Here is a 19,308-nt window from a genome sequence, read left to right on the forward strand (position 1 = left end):
TGATAGAGAACACATGTGTTGGACAAGATTTAAAGAAAAAAAAGAAGGGTGCCAACTGGGAGATCATGGCAGTCACAGTCTTGAAACACAAAGGAGACATGGGCAAATGCAGCCAGTGACACCAGAAGTTTGTGCATTTACAGTATGAATGAACTAGACTAATTTACAAAATTCTGAGATTAAGTGAATCTCGGTCTTTCTTACATTAAGGGGCCTATTAAAAAAAAATGCTGTGCAAATTTGTCTAACATGTTTATTTCCTATAACCTCCAGCTCCATCTATTGATCATAATGCAGTATTTTTCCAGCTCCATCTAGTGATCATAATGCAGTACTTTTCCAAAATACTCCAATCAGGAAAATATACACTACATATTCAATCAGGAACATAATAGACACATTGCAGTGACTATTCATAGACGCAGCAACTATTTTGAAAATTAACCCCCAAAGTGTATTTAAATATTTTTTTTTCTGAATCAGGCTAAATAAAAATTAATGATTTTTTTTTTTTAAATACAAAAAAATCAGATTTTTTTTATTTAAATCAGATTTTTTTGATTTGTATCAAATTTTATTTTAATAAAATACTTTTGTAGTAAAAATCTATCCAAAGATAGTTTTCTATTTAAGATACATTAATAATTTAGTTTATTCAGCATGAAATGAAGCTTAATTATGTAGCATGAGGCTGTATATTCTGCAAATCACTAAACCCCCGCTTCATCGCGGTTCAGTTTTTGCGGTCCCAGTATATTGCGTTTTTTTTTGTAATGTTATTTTACTATATAAATCATTAAGAATGAAATATTTTTGTGTTTTCCATAGCTCTTGCTATGTCTCTCAGTATCTTTTATGTGTTTAAATGAGTTTCTATTGTTTTAAAAGTGTGCTTAAAGACCTTAAAATGCTTTTACACGTACAGTGACAGTAAAAAAAAACATGCCTACAATGCATTTTAATAGGGTTTTTCTATTTCGCGGATTTTCACTTTTTCGCGGCTGGGTCCGGAACGTAACCCCCGCAATGGAGGGGGGTTTACTGTATTTACATTTTTGGTAAACTCATTCAATGAATCCAAGCACTGCAAGCTGAGATAACATGCACTGCATTGATGCACTCACACAATTTCACAGTAACTATGAGATAAAACAAAAGTTCATGAATATTCCTTTATCTCATTGTTTTGCAAATCTATGTACACTACAAACTGTATGATTGAATCGGTTCTGATATATATATATAATATACATATACTGTATATATATATATATAATAATAAGCTGTCAGGTTCTGACTAATCTGACAGCTTATTATTCTAAATAGGAAACCTTCATTTTGTTTGCAAATATTAAAGATTCCAACTGCCAGCAAGAATGAGTCCTTACATTTAAAGAGCACCTGTCATTCCAGATCCATCATGGCAGCGCCTGTTAGCGGGCATCCACTCACCTGCTGCCGCCACGTCCCTCACCTTATTGTGTCACTGCCACATCTCCAGCCATCCCATTAATGTGAATGACAGTTGCTCTTTAAAAATGATGATTTAAATCAAGCCTTTTTACTTACTGAATTAAATCGAATCCACCCAGTTCTATTTAGAGTAAGGTTTTTATTACTCTTTGTGTCCCCGTTTGGGAGATTTACCATCTTTTTGTCCTGATGAATATTGTCCCTTAAACAGAAAGTACTATGGTAACACTGTACTGCCCTGATCACAGTATGTAAAAAGAAAAAAACAGAAAAAAACAAACTGTAATGTAAAAATTTTTCAAATAAAATAAAAAATTATTAGATTTTCTTTTACGTACTGTCACCAGTCAGCAGGGCTGCTTTTAGAAATCGCGGGGCCCCTTACAGACTACCTGGCAGGGCCCCCTCAAGAAAATATTAAAGATATATTTAGCTAAAATTACAACAAAATCACTATTAGCAGACACAAATATAACATAACTCGCATAATTCCTGCAAAATCTAAAAAAAAAAAACTATGTTAAATAAAAATGAAGATGAGATGAGAAAAATATACAGGCTGGGCAGTTGGAGTTCAGTGATCAGAGAGACAGAGAGAGAGAAGTTACAAATAAACTCCTGAGCAGAGATAACATTAGAGCCAGTGCTGGGAGGGGGGCCCACACAGGGAGGGGGATTAGTGAGGGATGACTGTCTCTTTCTAAGCAGATAAAAGCTGATCACAGGGAGAAGGACAGATCAGATTCAGGTGCTGGAGGAAGATTTCTGTATTTGTTGTCCATCACAAATCCCCCTCTCTGTGTGGGCCCCCCTGTGTGCTCGGGCCCCCTACAAGAGGGTTGGTGGTCCCCCCTATCAGCGGCCCTGCCAGTCAGGGTCGCTGATCACAACTACACCAGTTATATGATGACACTGTACTGCACTGGTGACAGTATGCAAAAAAACTAAATTGTGAGGAAAAACACATTTTTTAAATTTCTTTATTTCCCGGAACATTGGCAAAAAATTACCACTTTTTTTTTTTACAACTTTCACAGCATTTAAAGCAAAACCATCCATGCTTCCTACTAAATACCTTGGACTGTTTACTTCCTAAAAAAGGGGTCATTTGGGGGGTATTTCTACTGTCCTGTCATTTTCGGGCCTCAAGAAATGAGATAGGCCATCAGTACATCAGGATTGATTAATTTTCATGTATATACCATAGTTTGTGAACTCTGTAACTTTCCTACATACTAAATAATATACATTGATTTGGGTTATTTTTTACCAAATAAATGTAGCAGAACACGTTTTTGCCTACATTTATGAAGAAAGATTATTAAAATTAAAGAAATTGTTTTTTTTTTGTCAAAATGTTTGATCTTTTTTGTTTTAATAGCAAGAAATAAAAAAAACTAGCAGTGATCAAATACAACCAAAAGAAAGCTCTATTTGTGTGAACAAAATTATAAAAATGTAATTTGGGTACAGTGTTGCATGACTGAGTAAGTGTCATTCAAAGTGTGACAGAAAATTGGCCTGGGCAGGAGGGGGGTGAAAGTGTCCGCTATTGAAGTGTATATACAGTATATATATATATATATATATATATATATATATATATATATATATATATATATATATATATATATGTATACTGCATATCACTGGGTCTAAAAAGCCTGGGAACAGAACAAAACAAATTAACCCCCTTCCCCAGCCAGGGCCAGAAGTCTGCCAGGCTGCCTAATGTAGACAACCTGCCTACAGGCAGCATAGCCAACAGGTATTGCAAATTGCAAAAACAGATGTTTTCTATAAAACAGTATGTGATAGGTTAAAGTGTCACTAAACCCACATCAGAAAAAAACGATCATTAAATGGTATATTATATGCCAAGGATATGCAAACCTCCAGCTGTTGCAAAACTACAAGTCCCATCGGGCCTCTGCCTTTGAGTGTCATGCTTGTGGCTGTCCAGTCTTGCTATGCCTCATGGGACTTGAGGCAGTTTGCATATCCCTGTTATATGCTGTTCATACTCACTATGAGACCCGTTTTCTGTATTCTGCAAAAAAACCTGGTTGATCCTGCAGCTCTCTATCTCCCCTTTCTGTTCATGTCTGCGATTCAGCTGGGGATTTTGCAGCTCTGCACATGTTCAGTTTTCAGTGTGTTTCTATGCTCAGCATTTCCTCCCTATCATATCTGAGCAGCCCATGTGGCTACAGAATCACACATATGGGTGTATACACAGTGGTAAAAGACAGCCCACTCCCTCCCTCCTCCTCCATTCCCACTAACTAGCTAAAAACCATGGGGGTGGGATATTACATGTAGATTAATAGAGGCTTCACCTCCCTCTTATTCTAAGATACAGGCAGGAGGGGGGTGAAAGTGTCCGCTATTGAAGTATATATATATATATATATATATATACTGTATATCACTGGGGCTAAAAAGCCTGGGAAGAGAACAAAACAAATTAACCCCCTTCCCCAGCCAGGACCAGAAGTCTGCCTGGCTGCCTAATGTAGACAGCCTGCCTACAGGCAGCATAGCCAACAGGTATTGCAAATTGCAAAAACAGAAGTTTTCTATAAAACAGTATGTGATAGGTTAAAGTGTCACTAAACCCGCATCAGAAAAAAAATATCAATAAATTGTGTATTACATGCTGTTCATACTCACTCAGTCACTATGAGACCCGTTTTCTGTATTCTGCAAAAAAAAACCTGGTTGATCCTGCTGCTCTCTATCTCCCCCTTCTGTTCATGTCCGCAATTCAGCTAGGGATTTTGCAGCTCTGCACATGCTCAGTTTTCAGTGAGTTTCTATGCTGAGCATTTCCTCCCTATCACATCTGAGCAGTCCATGTGACTACAGAATCCCACATATGGGTGTATACACAGTGGTAAAAGACAGCGCACTCCCTCCTCCTCCTCCATTCCCACTAACCAGCTAAACACAATGGGGGTGGGATATTACATGTAGATTAATAGAGGCTTCACCTCCCTCTTATTCTATGACCCAGGCTGGAGGGGTGTGGCACAGCCTGTGACTGGCAGAAATCCATCCACACCATGTTATTTCCACAAAATAATAAAGATTTGATTCTAAATATATATTTGTATGACAATGTAACCCCTTCATGCCTAAGCCTTTTTCTGACACTTGTTGTTAAAATCAATATTTTTTGCTACAAAAAATGTCTTAGAACCCCCAAACATTATATATATATATATATATATATATATATATATATATATATATATATATTTTTTTTTAGCTGAGACCCTAGAGAATAAAATGGCAATTGTCGCAATATTTTATGTCCCACTGTATTTGTGGTCTTTCAAATGCATTTTTTTTTTTTTGAACAAATACACTTTCATGAATTAAAAAAAAACAGAAAAGTTAGCCACACAGATGTGGAATGGTGACAAGCTACATTACTTAAACATCTTCATAGGCAACGCTTCAATAAAAATGTATCAGTAACCTGTTTAGAGCTAAAGAGGAGGTCTAATGCTAGAATGCTATAGTTATTGCTCTTGCTGCCGCCGCAATGTCGCAGTCCTGCTAAAAATCGCTGATCGCCACCATTACTAGTAAAAAAAAAATAGATACATAAATAAAAATGACATTTCCCCCGTTTGTAATACCTTTTGCGCAAACCAATCAATATACACTTATTGGGATTTTTGTTTTTACCAAAAATATGTAGCAGAATACAAATTAGCCTAAAATGATGGAAAAATTAGATTTTTATTTTTTTTTATTGGATAGGTTTTTAAAGCAGAAAGTAAAAAATATTGTTTTTTTTAGATTTGTCCCTCTTTTTTTGTTTATAGTGCAAAAAATAAAAATCACAGATGTGATCAAATACCACAAAAAAAAGCTCTATTTGTGGGAAAAAAAGGACATTGATTTTATTTGGGTACAGTGTCGCATGACCGCGCAATTGTCAGTTAACCACTTGCCTACAGTGCACTTTCACCCCCTTCCTGCCCAGACCGATTTTCAGCTTTCAGCGCTCTCACACTTTGACTGAGAATTACTCAGTCATGCAACACTGTACCCATACAAAAATTGTGTCCTTTTTTTCACACAAATAGAGCTTTCTTTTGATGGTATTTGATCAATACTGGGTTTTTTATTTTTTGTGCTATAAATAAAAAAAGACTGAAAATATCGTGAAAAAACGCATTTTTCTTTGTTTCTGTCATAAAATTTTGCAAATTAGTCATTTTTCTTCACAAATTTTGGCCAAAATTTACACTGCTACTTATCTTTGGTAAAAAAAACCCAAATAAGTGTATATTATTTGGTCTTTGTGAAAGTTATAGAGTCCACAAGTTATGGTGCTATTCATTGAAAATTGATCACACTTGATCACACCTGATGTACTGAAGGCCTATCTCATTTCTTGAGACACTAAAAGGTCAGGAAAGTACAAATACCCCCCAAATGACCCCTTTTTGGAAAGTAGACATTCCAATGTATTTAATAAGAGGCATGATGAGTTTTTTGAAGTTGTCATTTTTTCCCACAATGCTTTGCAAAATGAAGATTTATTTTTTTTTATTTTTTTTTTTTTTTACAAATTGCCGTATTAACAGGTTATTTCTCTCACACAGCACATGTATACTTGCAACTACACCCCAAAACACATTCTACTACTCCGCCTGAGTATGGCGATACCACATGTGTGAGACTTTTTCACAGCCTGGCCACATACAGAGTCCTAACATCCGAGTAGCAGCGTCCGGCATTCTAGGAGCACAAATTACACATATCATTTCCTGACAACCTATCGCACTTTTGAAGGCCCTGGAGCACCAGGACAATGAAAACCCCCATAAAATGACCCCATTTTGGAAAGCAAACAGCCCAACGTATAATCTTTGAGGCATAATGAGTCTTTTGAATATGTCATTTTTTTCCACAAGTTTTTGGAAAATGTGGAAAGAAAATGAAAACACATTTTTTTTACACAAAGCTGTCCATTTATGCAATATTTCTAACACATCGCATGTACATAGCAAAACTTGCACCCCAAAATACATTCTGCTATTCCTCCTGAGTATGGCGATACCACATGTGTAACACTTTTTCACAGCCTGGCCACATACATGGGCCTCACATCCAAGTAGCGCTTTACACAAAGTTGTCCATTTATCCACTTTAAGACTGGGCCTATTTTTGACACTTGGTGTTTACAAGCTAAAATCATTTTTTTTGCTAGAAAACTACTTTGAACCCCCAAACATTATATATTTTTTTTAGCAGAGACCCTAGAGAATAAAATGGAGATCGTTGCAATATTTTTTATCACACCATATTTGCGCAGCAGTCTTCCAAATGCGATTTTTTTGAAAAAAATTCACTTTTTTGAACTAAAAAATAAGAAAACAGTAAATTTAGCCCAATTTTTTTCCATAATGTGAAAGATAATGTTACGCCGAGTAATTAGATACCCAACATGTCATGCTTCAAAATTGCGCATGCTCACAGAATGGCGCCAAACATTGGTACTTAAAAATCCCCATAGGCAACATTTTAAAAATTTCTGCAGGTTACTAGCTTAGAGTTACAGAGGAGGTCTAGGGCTCAAATTATTGCACTCGCTCTAACGATCGCGGCGATACCTCACATGTATGGTTTGAACACCGTTTACATATGTGGGCGGGACTTGCGTATGCGTTTGCTTCTGCGCGCGAGCTAACGGGGACAGGGCGCTTTAATTTTTTTTTTTTTTTTTTTCTCCTATTTATTTTATTTATTATTTTTTTATTTTTACACAGTTTAAAAAAAAAAAATGTTTTGATCATTTTTATTCCTATTACAAGGAATGTAAACATCCCTTGTAATAGAAATAGGCATGACAGGTCCTTTTTATTGTGAGATCTGGGGTCAAAAAGACCTCACACCTCACAACTACACTAAAAAAGAAAAAAAAAAAAAAAAATTGTTGAAAGAGGAAAAAAAAAAAGCAAAAAAAAAAAAGCGGCCCTTTAAACCGGTTGCTAGGCAACGTCTTTTGACGTAGCTCCGGTCCTCCAAGACCATAGAGTTGAGTGAGGGCCATCTTGCCCTCACTCGACTTCCTGTCTCTGAGGATCCGGGACCGGATAGTTTTCCCCGCTGCCGGCGGGTCCAGTAAGCTGGGAAAACGTCTGGGACGCGGCAGGAGGGGGGGGGGGCACCTCTTCCCCTGCACCGTAAGGGTAATTCCGCGGCGAATCCGCCACTGGGACCACCCTTATCTGAAAGCCGACCGCCCGCCATTTCAAAAAATACCGGGGTTATGGGGGTTATCTGCTGCCATAACCCCAGTATTTAGCTTTTAATGGCCGACGCATATAGTCGTTAGGCGGTCAGTAAGTGATTGCATGTATATGGCAAACAGGTGACGATGACTGACGGGGTGACAGGTGACGATGTCTGATGGGGTGACAGGTGACGATGACTGATGGGGTGACAGGTGACGATGATTGATGAGGTGACAGGTGATGATGATTGATGAGGTGACAGGTGACGATGATTGATGGGGTGACAGGTGACGATGATTGATGAGGTGACAGGTGATGATGATTGATGGGGTGACAGATGACGATGATTGATGGGGTGACAGATGACAGTCACTGACGGGGTGACATGTGACGATGATTGATGGGGTGACAAGTGACGATCACTGATGGGGTGTCAAGTGACGATGACTGATGGGGTGACAAGTGACGATGACTGATGGGGTGACAGGTGACGGTGATTGATGGGGTGACAGGTGACGGGCGATGGTCACTGATGGGTGAGGGGTGACGGGCGATGGTGCACGGCGGTACTGATGGCAGTCTCTGGTGACCGGTGAACTTTAGGCTACGTTCACATGTGAGCGTAGCGATCGCGGGCAGAATCACTGCGATTCTGCCCGTGATCCAGAAATCATTGCAAATTGCGGGGCGCCTGTGCGTTGCCCGTGATTTGCAATAGCACCCCAAACGCTGTGCGATGTTGCCGCCATTTCCGCCTGCCGAATCGAGGTAACCTCACGCAAACAATGCATGACGCCCCAAAGAAACTCTTGTACCTTTTTTGGGCGTCATGCGATGTTTGCGCGATGTTACCGCGATTCGGCAGGCGGAAATGGCGGCAACATCGCACAGCGTTTGGGGTGCTATTGCAAATCAGGGGCAACGCACAGGCGTCCCGCGATTTGCAATGATTTCCGGATCGCGGGCAGAATCGCAGTGGTTCTGCCTGCGATCGCTGCGCTCACATGTGAACGTTATGGGTGTCAATTTCTGGGCACTGATGAGGTGACTGTTGGGTGACAGGTGACATTGGGGGGGGCTGAGGACTGTGTGGGGGGACCTTTATTAGTGTGATTTTTACTTTGTGACAGGTACACAGAGCAGTAACTCACTATTTCTAGCTCTTCTCCCCTCATACTGGAAACTGTATGAGGAGAGAAGAGCTAGTAACACTGAGTTACTGCTCTTTGTTTACATTTTGTGATCGGCTGTGAATGGATTCACAGCCGATCACATAGTAAACAGTCACTGTCAGTGACTGTTTACTACCGCCGGTGACAGCTGTGTTCCTACGGAACACAGTGCCACCGACACGACCGCGCTGCGCGCTCCCGATCGCGCATGCGCGGTCATCTGGTGGGCGCCTTCATTGTGATCGGCTGTGTCATTGGAACACAGCCGATCACGTGGGAAACAGCCACGCCCATTGGCTGTTTCCCCCCTGCCGGTGACGGGGGGTGTCCCGGGGACACCCCGACACCGGCAGTGCAGGGCGGCGCGCACGCGATCGCGCGCCTGCCCTGCTTAAAGTGCCGCCGTCATATGACGGCGGCCCAGGATAATGGTCGCTCCGCTCCGCCGTCATATGACGGCGGGCGGGCGGCAAGCGGTTAAAGTAACGCAGTGCCGTATCGTAAAAATGGCCTGGTCATTAATAGAGATGATCAAACGGTTCGGGTCTACCATCGGTTCGACCCGAACATTGACTGTTCAAAATTCGGCCGAATTCAGAACTTTTTGCGGAAAAAGTTCGGAATTCGGCAACCAGAACCGACCAAAATGCAATGGGACAGGAACTGGGCTTTAAAAGCCCGTGATTGGACCAGAAACATCAGTAAAACCAATTGAGGGGGCAGGAGGATGCTAGGAATGTGATTGGAGTGACTAGGGGGTCCAGAGGCCAATCGGTAGTGAATACGCCCCCCAGTATATAACATAGCCCCGCCAAATCTCTAGCACTGTAATACAGGGGCTGTGGAAGAGAGTGGAAGCAGTTCTGTTACTCCTGCTGCAAAAGTGTCATTTAGCAATTATTAGTGTGAGGAAAGGGATATCTAGTGTAGTTAGGGTACCATATACCACTATAGTTAGATTCAAAAATCTAGTTTCTGTAGGGAAAGTGTTAAGTGTCAGGGTGACCGTAATGTAGTTTAGGGTGAACTGACTCTGACTGCTATGCCATGGTGACAGAACTCATCCATGTCAGGGTGACCGCCATAAGAAAAAGATTGTTTGTCTTAGAATTGCAGTAGAGCAGGGTAGTGGCTCCGCTCCTGTCACACCTGGGCGTTTTTGTTTCAGGCGTTTATTGGGCATTTTTTGGGTGTCTTTGGAGGCAGGCATGACATCTGAACTTCTGTGTAGGGGTATATATACACACACACACATATATGTATATATACACATACACACATATAGGTGTAATAGGAGCGGAGCCACATTCCTGCAAATAATTTCATTAGCGCATGGATGGGGTTCCGCTACTTGCTAGTTTCACACCTATATGTGTGTATGTGTATATATACATATATGTGTGTGTATATATACCCCTACACAGAAGTTCAGATGTCATGCCTGCCTCCAAAGACGCCCAAAAAATGCCCAATAACCGCCTGAAACAAAAACGCCCAAGTGTGAAAATAGCGGAGCCACATCCCTGCTCTACTAAAAATTCTAAGAAAAATGATCTTGTTTTTCTGGTTCTGGACATGCTACAGAGCTGAAACTTCACAGGTACACTTTTTAGACCCCCCCAAACACTAAATCCAAAGAAATCTCTTTTTTTTTTTCAATAATTTTTTCAATAATTGGCTCTCTATCAAAAACGACAATTTTTAAGAACTTTTTTTTTGTGTGATTAATAGTCCCTGGGGCATGACCCAGAACGGCACTTTTTAGGGGCATTTATTGGGTTTTAGGGCTTCAAAATTGTGTTTTTTGATTACCGAAGTGCGGGTCCCATTGATTTCAATGGGGTTCTGGAATCCGGACCCGAAATTTCGTTCGATCATCCCTAGTCATTAAGGGGGTAAATCCCTCCGGTCCTTAAGTGGTTTTAAACATGTGAAGTGCAGCAGAGGACTAGAAGCTGCTCCTACTTATGTTTCCCTGCACACAGCCTGGGAGAGAGCTGGGTCATGTGACAGCTGTATATCGATAAAAGGAAAAAGGGACTTTTTTTTTTTTTTTATTAAAATAATTACAGTGCCATCATCCATATACAGGAATAGAAGGGACAATGTAAATTAAACAGTGTATGTTTATTATTACTTTAAATTACAGGTTAATTTGGTGATTACCAGCCATAAATCTATAATAGGCACCAAGAAATATTTTAAGGAGGAAGCAAAATCTTTGTGTAATAAGTATTATTTTTGTAAATGTTTTCTTTACAGAATGGCTTCGAAAAATGACACAATCATCAAAGAATTTATCCTTCTTGGACTATCCAGTAATCCCAAAATACAAATCATGCTTTTTGTGATAGTCTTGATCATGTACCTGATCATTTTGGTTGCAAATTCTCTTATTATCTTGGCTGCGATCTCTGACAGCACTCTTCACACTCCCATGTATTTCTTCCTCGCTTATCTATCTACCTTGGACATCTGCTATTCATCCTCACTTTTACCGCGGATGCTGAGAGATATGTTGGCAGTCAAAAAAAATATATTGCTCGCAGAATGCGCTGCGCAAATGTACATGGCTCTTTCATTGGGAGAAACAGAATGTATTCTTCTAGCCATAATGGCCTATGACCGCTATATAGCGATTTGTTTTCCTTTACACTATTCTGCGATCATCAACAGAACCGTGTGTATAAAGTTAGCTGCAGGAGCATTGATTTGCGCATTTTTCCTATCTAGTGTTCCTGTTGTCCTAGCGCTAAATGGGGATCTTTGTGGAAATAATGTAATTAACCACTTTTTGTGCGAACTACCTGGAATCTTATCATTGGCATGCGGGAATGCTAAAATTGTTGAACTTGTGATGTTTGTTAATGGTATCATTGTTTTATTGGCACCCATTAGTTTTATTATCATTACTTATATTAAAATACTAAGAGCCATTTTTAGAATAAGCTTTTCTGCAGGACAAAGAAAGGTCTTTTCCACTTGTGGCTCTCATATAACTGTTGTTACCATGTTCTATGGCTCAGCTATGGCCACTTATATGAAACCGCGATCCCAGGTATCTCCTGAGACAATTAAACTTTTTGCTGTCTATTATGCAATAATTATACCGATGTTGAATCCATTGATTTATACACTACGGAATAAGGAAGTTAAATCAGCTCTAAAAAAGGTTTTGTGCAAATATGTATAGCAGTGCTGGGGCAAGGTCATCCAGGGCCTGGGGCGGATCCCGGGGGGATCTATTAGTGACTCTCCCTCCTGCTCTGGGATGGCGGGTCAGTAAGCCCAGATTGCGGGTTCCCGACCCGCCATACCCAAGCATCACTGTAAATAATGGAGCTGGCACTAGAGGAAGCAGAGCTGATGCTTTCTGTATAGTGCCGGCTCCTGTCACAGGCGGAGTGATACCAAATTCTTTATGCTTTGGTACATGTCCCCCAGGGCAGTGACCACCTATCTATGTCATTTGTTTAGCAATTCTTTACCTATTAGCCTGGCACAGTGGTCTCCAAACTGTTGCCAGATGTGACCCTTTGCTTGCTTTTATCCAGCCCTTGGAGCACTATTTCAGCTACTGATACTAACTTTGGGGCATAATTCCCCCCACCGACACCAATGAAGGGGCACAATTCCTCCCAATGACACCAATGATGGGGTCCAATTTCTCCAAATGACACCAAAAATGGGCCCAAATTCCTTCCATTGTCACCAACAATGGGGCCCAATGAAACCAATGATGGAGCCCAATTCATCCCTTAGACACCAATAATAGGCCAATTGACACCAATTATGGGGCACTATTTCTCCCAATGACACCAATGTTGGGGTAAAATGGCTTCCACTGACTCCAAAGATGTTTTTTCCTACTGACATCAGGACCTTTTTGATTCCCAAAAGCCAAAACCGGCCCCCATAATGTCTGAAGGACTGTAAACTGGCCCTTTGAATCGAAAGTTTGGAGATCACTGGCCTAGAAAATGACCAGGACTTATTTTTAACATTCAGCTCCCATTGAGTTTAATGGGGTTCAAATGCAGTACCAGTACATCTGTAATGTTAGGTAAACCTGCCTCAAAACAAATCCAGGTACATTCAGTTTATCCCTAATCCTTAATATTACAGTTTGGGTTGTATAACAATTGTACATGCAATATATATTTTTTTAATTTTCTATTCTTTCCCCACAAGTAGAGATACGCTTTAAGCCTTGGTTCACAATGTGCAGGCTGATTGCGGATGTGGGAATCGCATCTGTTCCCACACCTGCAATCACCCGCAGCCAAATCGCACTGCTCTTACGAGATGCACGGGGCTGCTATTTATTTTGAATGGCACCCCAAGCATCTGAGCCCGCAGCGCATTCATGTGAACCAGGTTCACACAAAGGAATTGTTTTAGGGACATGTGGTGCACATTTAACCAAAAAAAAAAAATTGGGGGAAAAAACAACCTACAGCTTCATCTAAGTGTGCAGCCTGGATGGCCAGGATAGGTCACCCCCTTTGCCAAACCATACCAGGCCACATGCTTTCAACATTGGGAAGGTACCCTGCAAGAGGGGCTATAAAGCCTCTCACCCTTGCTAGGCACAATGTCCACATGTTAAATCCAGCCAACTTCAGAGGACACCAATCACTTCGGCCAATTACTTTTTTCAAAAGTGAATTTGATCAACTTCACTGTTTGTATAAAACACATTTGTCTTGTTTGTGTCTGTACAGTTTGGATTATTCTACCTGCATACATTAAAGTACCACCTTGCTGCTGATCATTTGCTTTATGAAGTTTTTATGGGACAGAAACAAGTGTAAAAAAATACCTGCATTAAAGCAGAACTCTGGGCAAAAATGTCTTTACATGTCCTTGTTGCTGGTTTTCTACCTAGACTGAATATGTTAGACATCTTCTGGTTCGTTCAGTAGTTGTTCTGAAATAGCCTATTCATTTTCAAATCAAACTGTTAATTCTCTTTGGTTTCCAGTTTGTAAAACCGGTGGCTGCTATGCCTCCTATTACCCCAGCCACTAGTCTTGGTACATGCCCCCTACCACTGGTCTTGGCACATGCCCCCTACCACTGGTCTTGGCACATGCCCCCTACCACTGGTCTTGGCACATGCCCCCAGCCACTGGTCTTGGCACATGCCCCCTACCACTGGTCTTGGTACATGCCCCCAGCCACTGGTCTTGGCACATCCCCTCTGTAGTTCCTTCTCCAGGAAGCAGTGATGTATCTCAGCCTCACTTGCTGTGATGGGCTCAGACTCTCTGACACATTCAACATGTACAGGCCTAGTGTACCCGCCCACATTCACTACCAATCCCTGTGGTTGGTGGGAACTGTAGTTTTCCTTTAGAGAAGAGGATATGATATAATCACTACTGTTACACCTCCTCCTTGGCGGAGCAGACGCTGTTCTCTTTTTAAATTGAGATGAGGTCATGACAATTCAATTACAGGATTTAAAACATTTTGTTAACTGTTTAGTGTTTTGTGTAGGGGGGGTTCTAATAGGTGATTTTTTTGCCTATCCTGGAGCTCTCCATCAAATATAAGCCGTTTTATCTGTTACGTCGGCTCACAAAATTTCTCTACACTGACACACTTGAATTTCTAGTTTAGCTAAACACCCGCCTTGTTTTTGTTTCCACATTTTAGCCTATTCTACCTGGTCATGTTCATGTACTACTATGGTGCTGACCACTTTTTAACCAAAGCACGTCTAAGGGCTAGAGTTCTAAAACTTTTAAAAAGTTGGATACATGGGTGTAATATTGGATAAAAGTTGATGTCAATGCAGCTTGGACCTGAGGACAATATGGCTTCTCCAAATTGGAATTGGCTCTGTATAAAGGCCACGAAGAAGATTAGATGAATGTATGAAAACATTATCATTTGACCAGTAGGGCTCCCAAAGCTATTCACTGCCCCACACTTGGCCAGCATGTTTCCTAAAGGAGAAAGGATTGGATAGATATTCTGTGTGATCATCTGCTCAAAAGAAATTCAACAGTGTGCCTGGGATAGGGATGAACTTTTCTGACCTTTTGTTCAAGATAACTTCCAAAAAGGATCAAGGACAGGATTTGCTTGGTGTTTCTTTAGACTGGACAAGGGAGTCAGTTAGTGACAGAACGATTGCTAGGGGCACTGCAATGTAAAGGGGTACGGTGATATAAAGGGGACTGCACTGTAAAGGGGCACTGTAATCATTACATTGCCCCTTTTCAGTGCAGTCCCCATTATATCCCCATGCCCCTTTACATTACAGTACCCCTAGCAATTGACGCCCCCATCCCAGTGCCCCTTGCAGTCATGCCCCCCTTCTCTCTCTAATCAAAGTGCCCCATTTTACCCTCTGCCTCCCCTGCACAGGCCTACCTTTGGCAGGGCAGAGGCAGGATTTAGCCTGTGTGTCCTCTCCAGGGTCTCCCATCCCATTGACGATGTCATCCCAGCAGGGCAGGGCGGGAGGAGCTGCAGATCTGGAAATATTAATTTCCCACTTGCAAATAGGAAAAGACTCTCGCTCTATGTGCAGATCTCCAGTTCTGCCAGCCCCCTGCTCTGCTGAAAGAATGACATTGTTGATGAGAGAGCCAGGAGAGGAGACACAGACATGGCCATATGGTGGAAGGTGAGCGGCGACCGCGGTCTGTGCCAGCCCTGTCCGGACCGCTGTCGTTGCTAACCTCCTGCTGATCGGCCCAGTCATTAACAGGCTACGGACCAGTTGGCCGTGGCCCACTGGGCATATGCCTGTGTGCCCTCTGGCCAGTCCGGGCCTGGTGTGCAGTGTTTTGGTTGTACGGATTTTTGATATTTTTTTCAAAGGGTCCAATGAGTTGCTGAGGGAAAAAGGCATCCCTGGAATAGTCTTTTAGCAGCAAGTACCTGATGCATTCAAACCAGCTAAAGGTCAGAACCTAAAGGAGAGGTGGTTTAACCTTCAGCTGCGTAAGGGGTTTTTCACTGTAAGGGCGATAAGATTGTGGAACTCTCTTCCACAATTGGTGGTAACTGCGGGGAGTATGGCTACTTTTAAAAGACTCTTGGAAGTACATCTCAAAGATCACAACATTCAGGGGTATGGGAAATGAATACGTCCGCACACACCTACACAGGTTGAACTGGATGGACTGTTGTCTTTATTCAACCTCAACTACTATGTAACTATGTTAAAAAAAAAAAAAAAAGCACTCCAATCAATGGAAAAACAGTAGCTAAGGAGTGAACCAATGAAGAGCTACCAGTCAGTTATTGTTGACAGATATCGGTCTTTCAAGGGATTTTTGGGGTGCACAGATCTGTTCACAAAGGCAAAGAATATAAAATAAATGTACTCTTGCACAGCAAATCCAAGGACTAAAAAATTGTTTAATAAAGTTAACTTTTAAAGGACCCAACACACATAGTATTTTTGTTATTTTTTTTATTGAGTTCTTCTTTAAATTCACTAGAAGATCCCCCGAGACTAGTAGGCTTTGCCAACATTTTGACCCAATCAAAACACAGAAAATCTCGTCCGGATCTGGGGTCAATATTTGCCATCTGTAGAATCCTACAAAATAGAAGTTAAAGAGAAATATCACTATATTCTGCTTACTTAAAAAGTTCATATTATGTCTTCTTTTAACCACTTGAGCTTAAGAACATTTTACCCCCTTTATAACCAGGCCATTTCTTGCACTGTGCTAATTTAGCTGGCGATTGCGCGGTCATGCAACACAGTACCTAAATTAAATTTCTGTAATTTATTTTCACACAAATAGAGCTTTCTTTTGGTGGTATTTGATCACCACTGGGTTTTTTATTTTTTGTAATATAAATGAAAAACGATAAAACATTAAATAAAAAAAAGTTATTTTTAATTTCTACTATAAAATATATCCAATAAATGAAAACAAAAATTAAATTTCTTCATAAATTTAGGCCAAAATGTATTTTGCTACGTCTTCAGTAAAAAAAAAAAAAAAATCCCAATAAGTGTATTGATTGGATTGCGTGAAAGCTATACCACCTACAAATACTGGATTTTTTTTTTTCATGCTACTTATGACGATGATCAACGACTCATAGTGCGACTGTGATATTGCAGTGGACAATCTGACACTAACTAACGTTGGGGGGGGGGGGGGTGACTAACTGACTGCCACTGACTTCACCAAGGCACTAATACAGTGATCAGTGATAATACTAAACACTGTCACTGTACTAATGACATTGGCTGGGAGGGGGTTAACATCTAGGGCAATCAAGGGGTTAAATTTGTGCCTAACTATGTGTAATGTGTGTACAGGGTGCTGCTTTTACTAACTGATCTCTCTCTGATCTTGTGTTCCCTGTTATACAGGGATGAGAAACTGGCAGATCCTCCCTTTGTACGGAGCTCTGCGTTGTTTACCAACACAAGAGCTCTGGGCCATGATTGGACACAGCCGATCAGCAGATGACAGCCGTTAATCATTTGTCGGGACTTGCTGACAGGCTGGGCGGTGGGTATGCATGAGCGCGCGCTAAACCCAGAAGTAGGCAGTGGAGTACAGGTAGGTCACTTTGCCTACAGCGGATGCTCACCCACAGTACATTATGGGTGGGCGGTCCGCTAGTTTTTAAGCCCTGATGAAGAGGGAGTTTTTTTCTGAAATACATTGAATTTGTAATATAGTATAAGCCAATAAACACGTATAAACTCTTTTATCCTTTGGTCTGGCACTCTTTCCATTGGTGCATGTTTTTTTATATTTCTCCTTTAGAGTAGGGTGACCATGTGTCCCGGATTGCCCGGGACAGTCCCGCATTTGGCAGGTCTGTCCTGGGTCCCAGGCACCTTTATTCCGGAGCAATACAGTGTCCTAGAATTGCCCCCTGGCCCAATCTGATGCCCCCTAAAAAGGCCACCGGTGCCACATTGCTGCTTTACTCACTTTCACTTGTCCTGGTGGACTCCTGGCCGGCCAAAACCTAATTTACCTTGTTGTTCCACCGTCCGCTGTCTCACTGCCCGAACTGGTTGCTAGCCTCCTGGTGTCTAACAACCAGTGATGTCATCAAAGAGAGCAAGGCCCCAGCATTCAGAGCGGAGGGGGATTTAACTTCCTCCCCCTCCATGCCTAGTGCTTAGCTCCACCCACCTCCTCAGTCTTTAGGTCCCAGTATGAACCCGGGTGATGTGTGTCCAGGGTCCCCCCTCCTCTCCTCCTCCCCGGGCACAAGGATCAGGAGGCTGTGTGTGAGCGGCCAGAGCTGTGCTGGAGCTGTCAGTGTCAGTTCAATAGATTGGAGCTCTTCTGTCCCTGCCACGGGTCACTGCAATCTCCAGATTACTTCTATATCCTGCATCACCTGACACCATCACCATAGAGAGGTCACCTGACACCACTTCACCATAGGGGGGCCACCTGAAACTAATCTGGGTGGCAAGTGGCACACTGCATCTGGTGGTAGGCTATGGGTTGAAATTGTGGAAATTGTGCAGAGAGGAGAGCTGGGGGGATTGTGCAGAGAGAACTGTGAAAGAGGGGGACGGGGGGACGGGGGGGGGGGGTTGTGCAGAGAGGAGAACTGGGGGGGGATTTGTGCAGAGAGGAGAACTGGGAGGGATTGTGCAGAGAGGAGAGCTGCGGGGATTTGTGCAGAGAGGAGAGCTGGGGGAATTGTACAGAGAGGAGAGCTGGGAGAATTGTATAGAGAGGAGAGCTGGGTGGGGATTTGTGCAGAAAGGAGATGTGGGGGGATTTGTGCAGAGAGGAGAGGTGGGGGAATTGTGCAGAGAGAAGAGCTGGGGGGGGGATTTGTGCAGAGAGGAGATCTGGGGGAATTTGTAAAGAGAGGAGAGCTGAGGGGAATTGTGCAGAGAGGAGAGCAGGGGGGATTTGTGCAGAGAGGAGAGCTAGGGGGATTGTGCAAAAAGGAGAGCTGGGGAGAATTGTGCAGAGAGGAGAGCTGGGGGTATTTGTGCAGAGAGAAGGGCTGGACGGATTTGTGCAGAGAGGAGAGCTGGGGGAATTAGAACGAAGCCCCCACATGGTCACCTGGACATCGCTGAGGCAGCTGATATGTTCTCTCGGCGTCTCTTCCGGGTTCCGCGGCTCCGGCACTGTGAGTGGCCGGAGCCGCAATGACGTCACTCCCACGCATGCACACGGGAGTTCACTTTCTGGCAAGGAGCTCTGAAGGTCCGGCAAGATATTGGAGGGAGCCAAGGAAGGAGAAAGTAAGGACTTGAAATTGGGATTTTGTATGCTAGTAACTGTAACGCTCCTGCGTTTTTATACGGTGTGGATTTTCAGCTGCAGAAATATTTCCACGTCAGCAGTCATGTAAGAGATATGCTGAGATACCATTCCCAACCTCAATGACTCATCATGTGTGGAAGGTCTTATTTCAGCCAGTAAATACAC

The 19,308-nt window shown here is 42.2% G+C and overlaps 2 protein-coding genes across 2 annotated transcripts in view; one reads left to right on the forward strand and one right to left on the reverse strand.

Moving 5' to 3' along the window:
• Nucleotides 1-19,308, reverse strand: part of RAG2 (recombination activating 2) — a gene marked incomplete at its 5' end in the record, with an annotated part of 350,031 nt that overhangs the window by 320,980 nt on the left and 9,743 nt on the right. The window lies entirely within an intron of this gene.
• On the forward strand, nt 11,166-12,095 carry LOC309565585 (putative olfactory receptor 2B8; the record flags this gene model as incomplete). The annotated part of the gene is made up of 1 exon (XM_082270538.1): nt 11,166-12,095. The coding sequence occupies one exon, from the start codon at nt 11,166-11,168 to the stop codon at nt 12,093-12,095; it is 930 nt and encodes a 309-aa protein (XP_082126664.1).

The sequence above is a fragment of the Pelophylax lessonae genome, assembly GCF_965119305.1.
Source record: "Pelophylax lessonae genome assembly, chromosome: 10".
Lineage (NCBI taxonomy): Eukaryota > Metazoa > Chordata > Amphibia > Anura > Ranidae > Pelophylax > Pelophylax lessonae.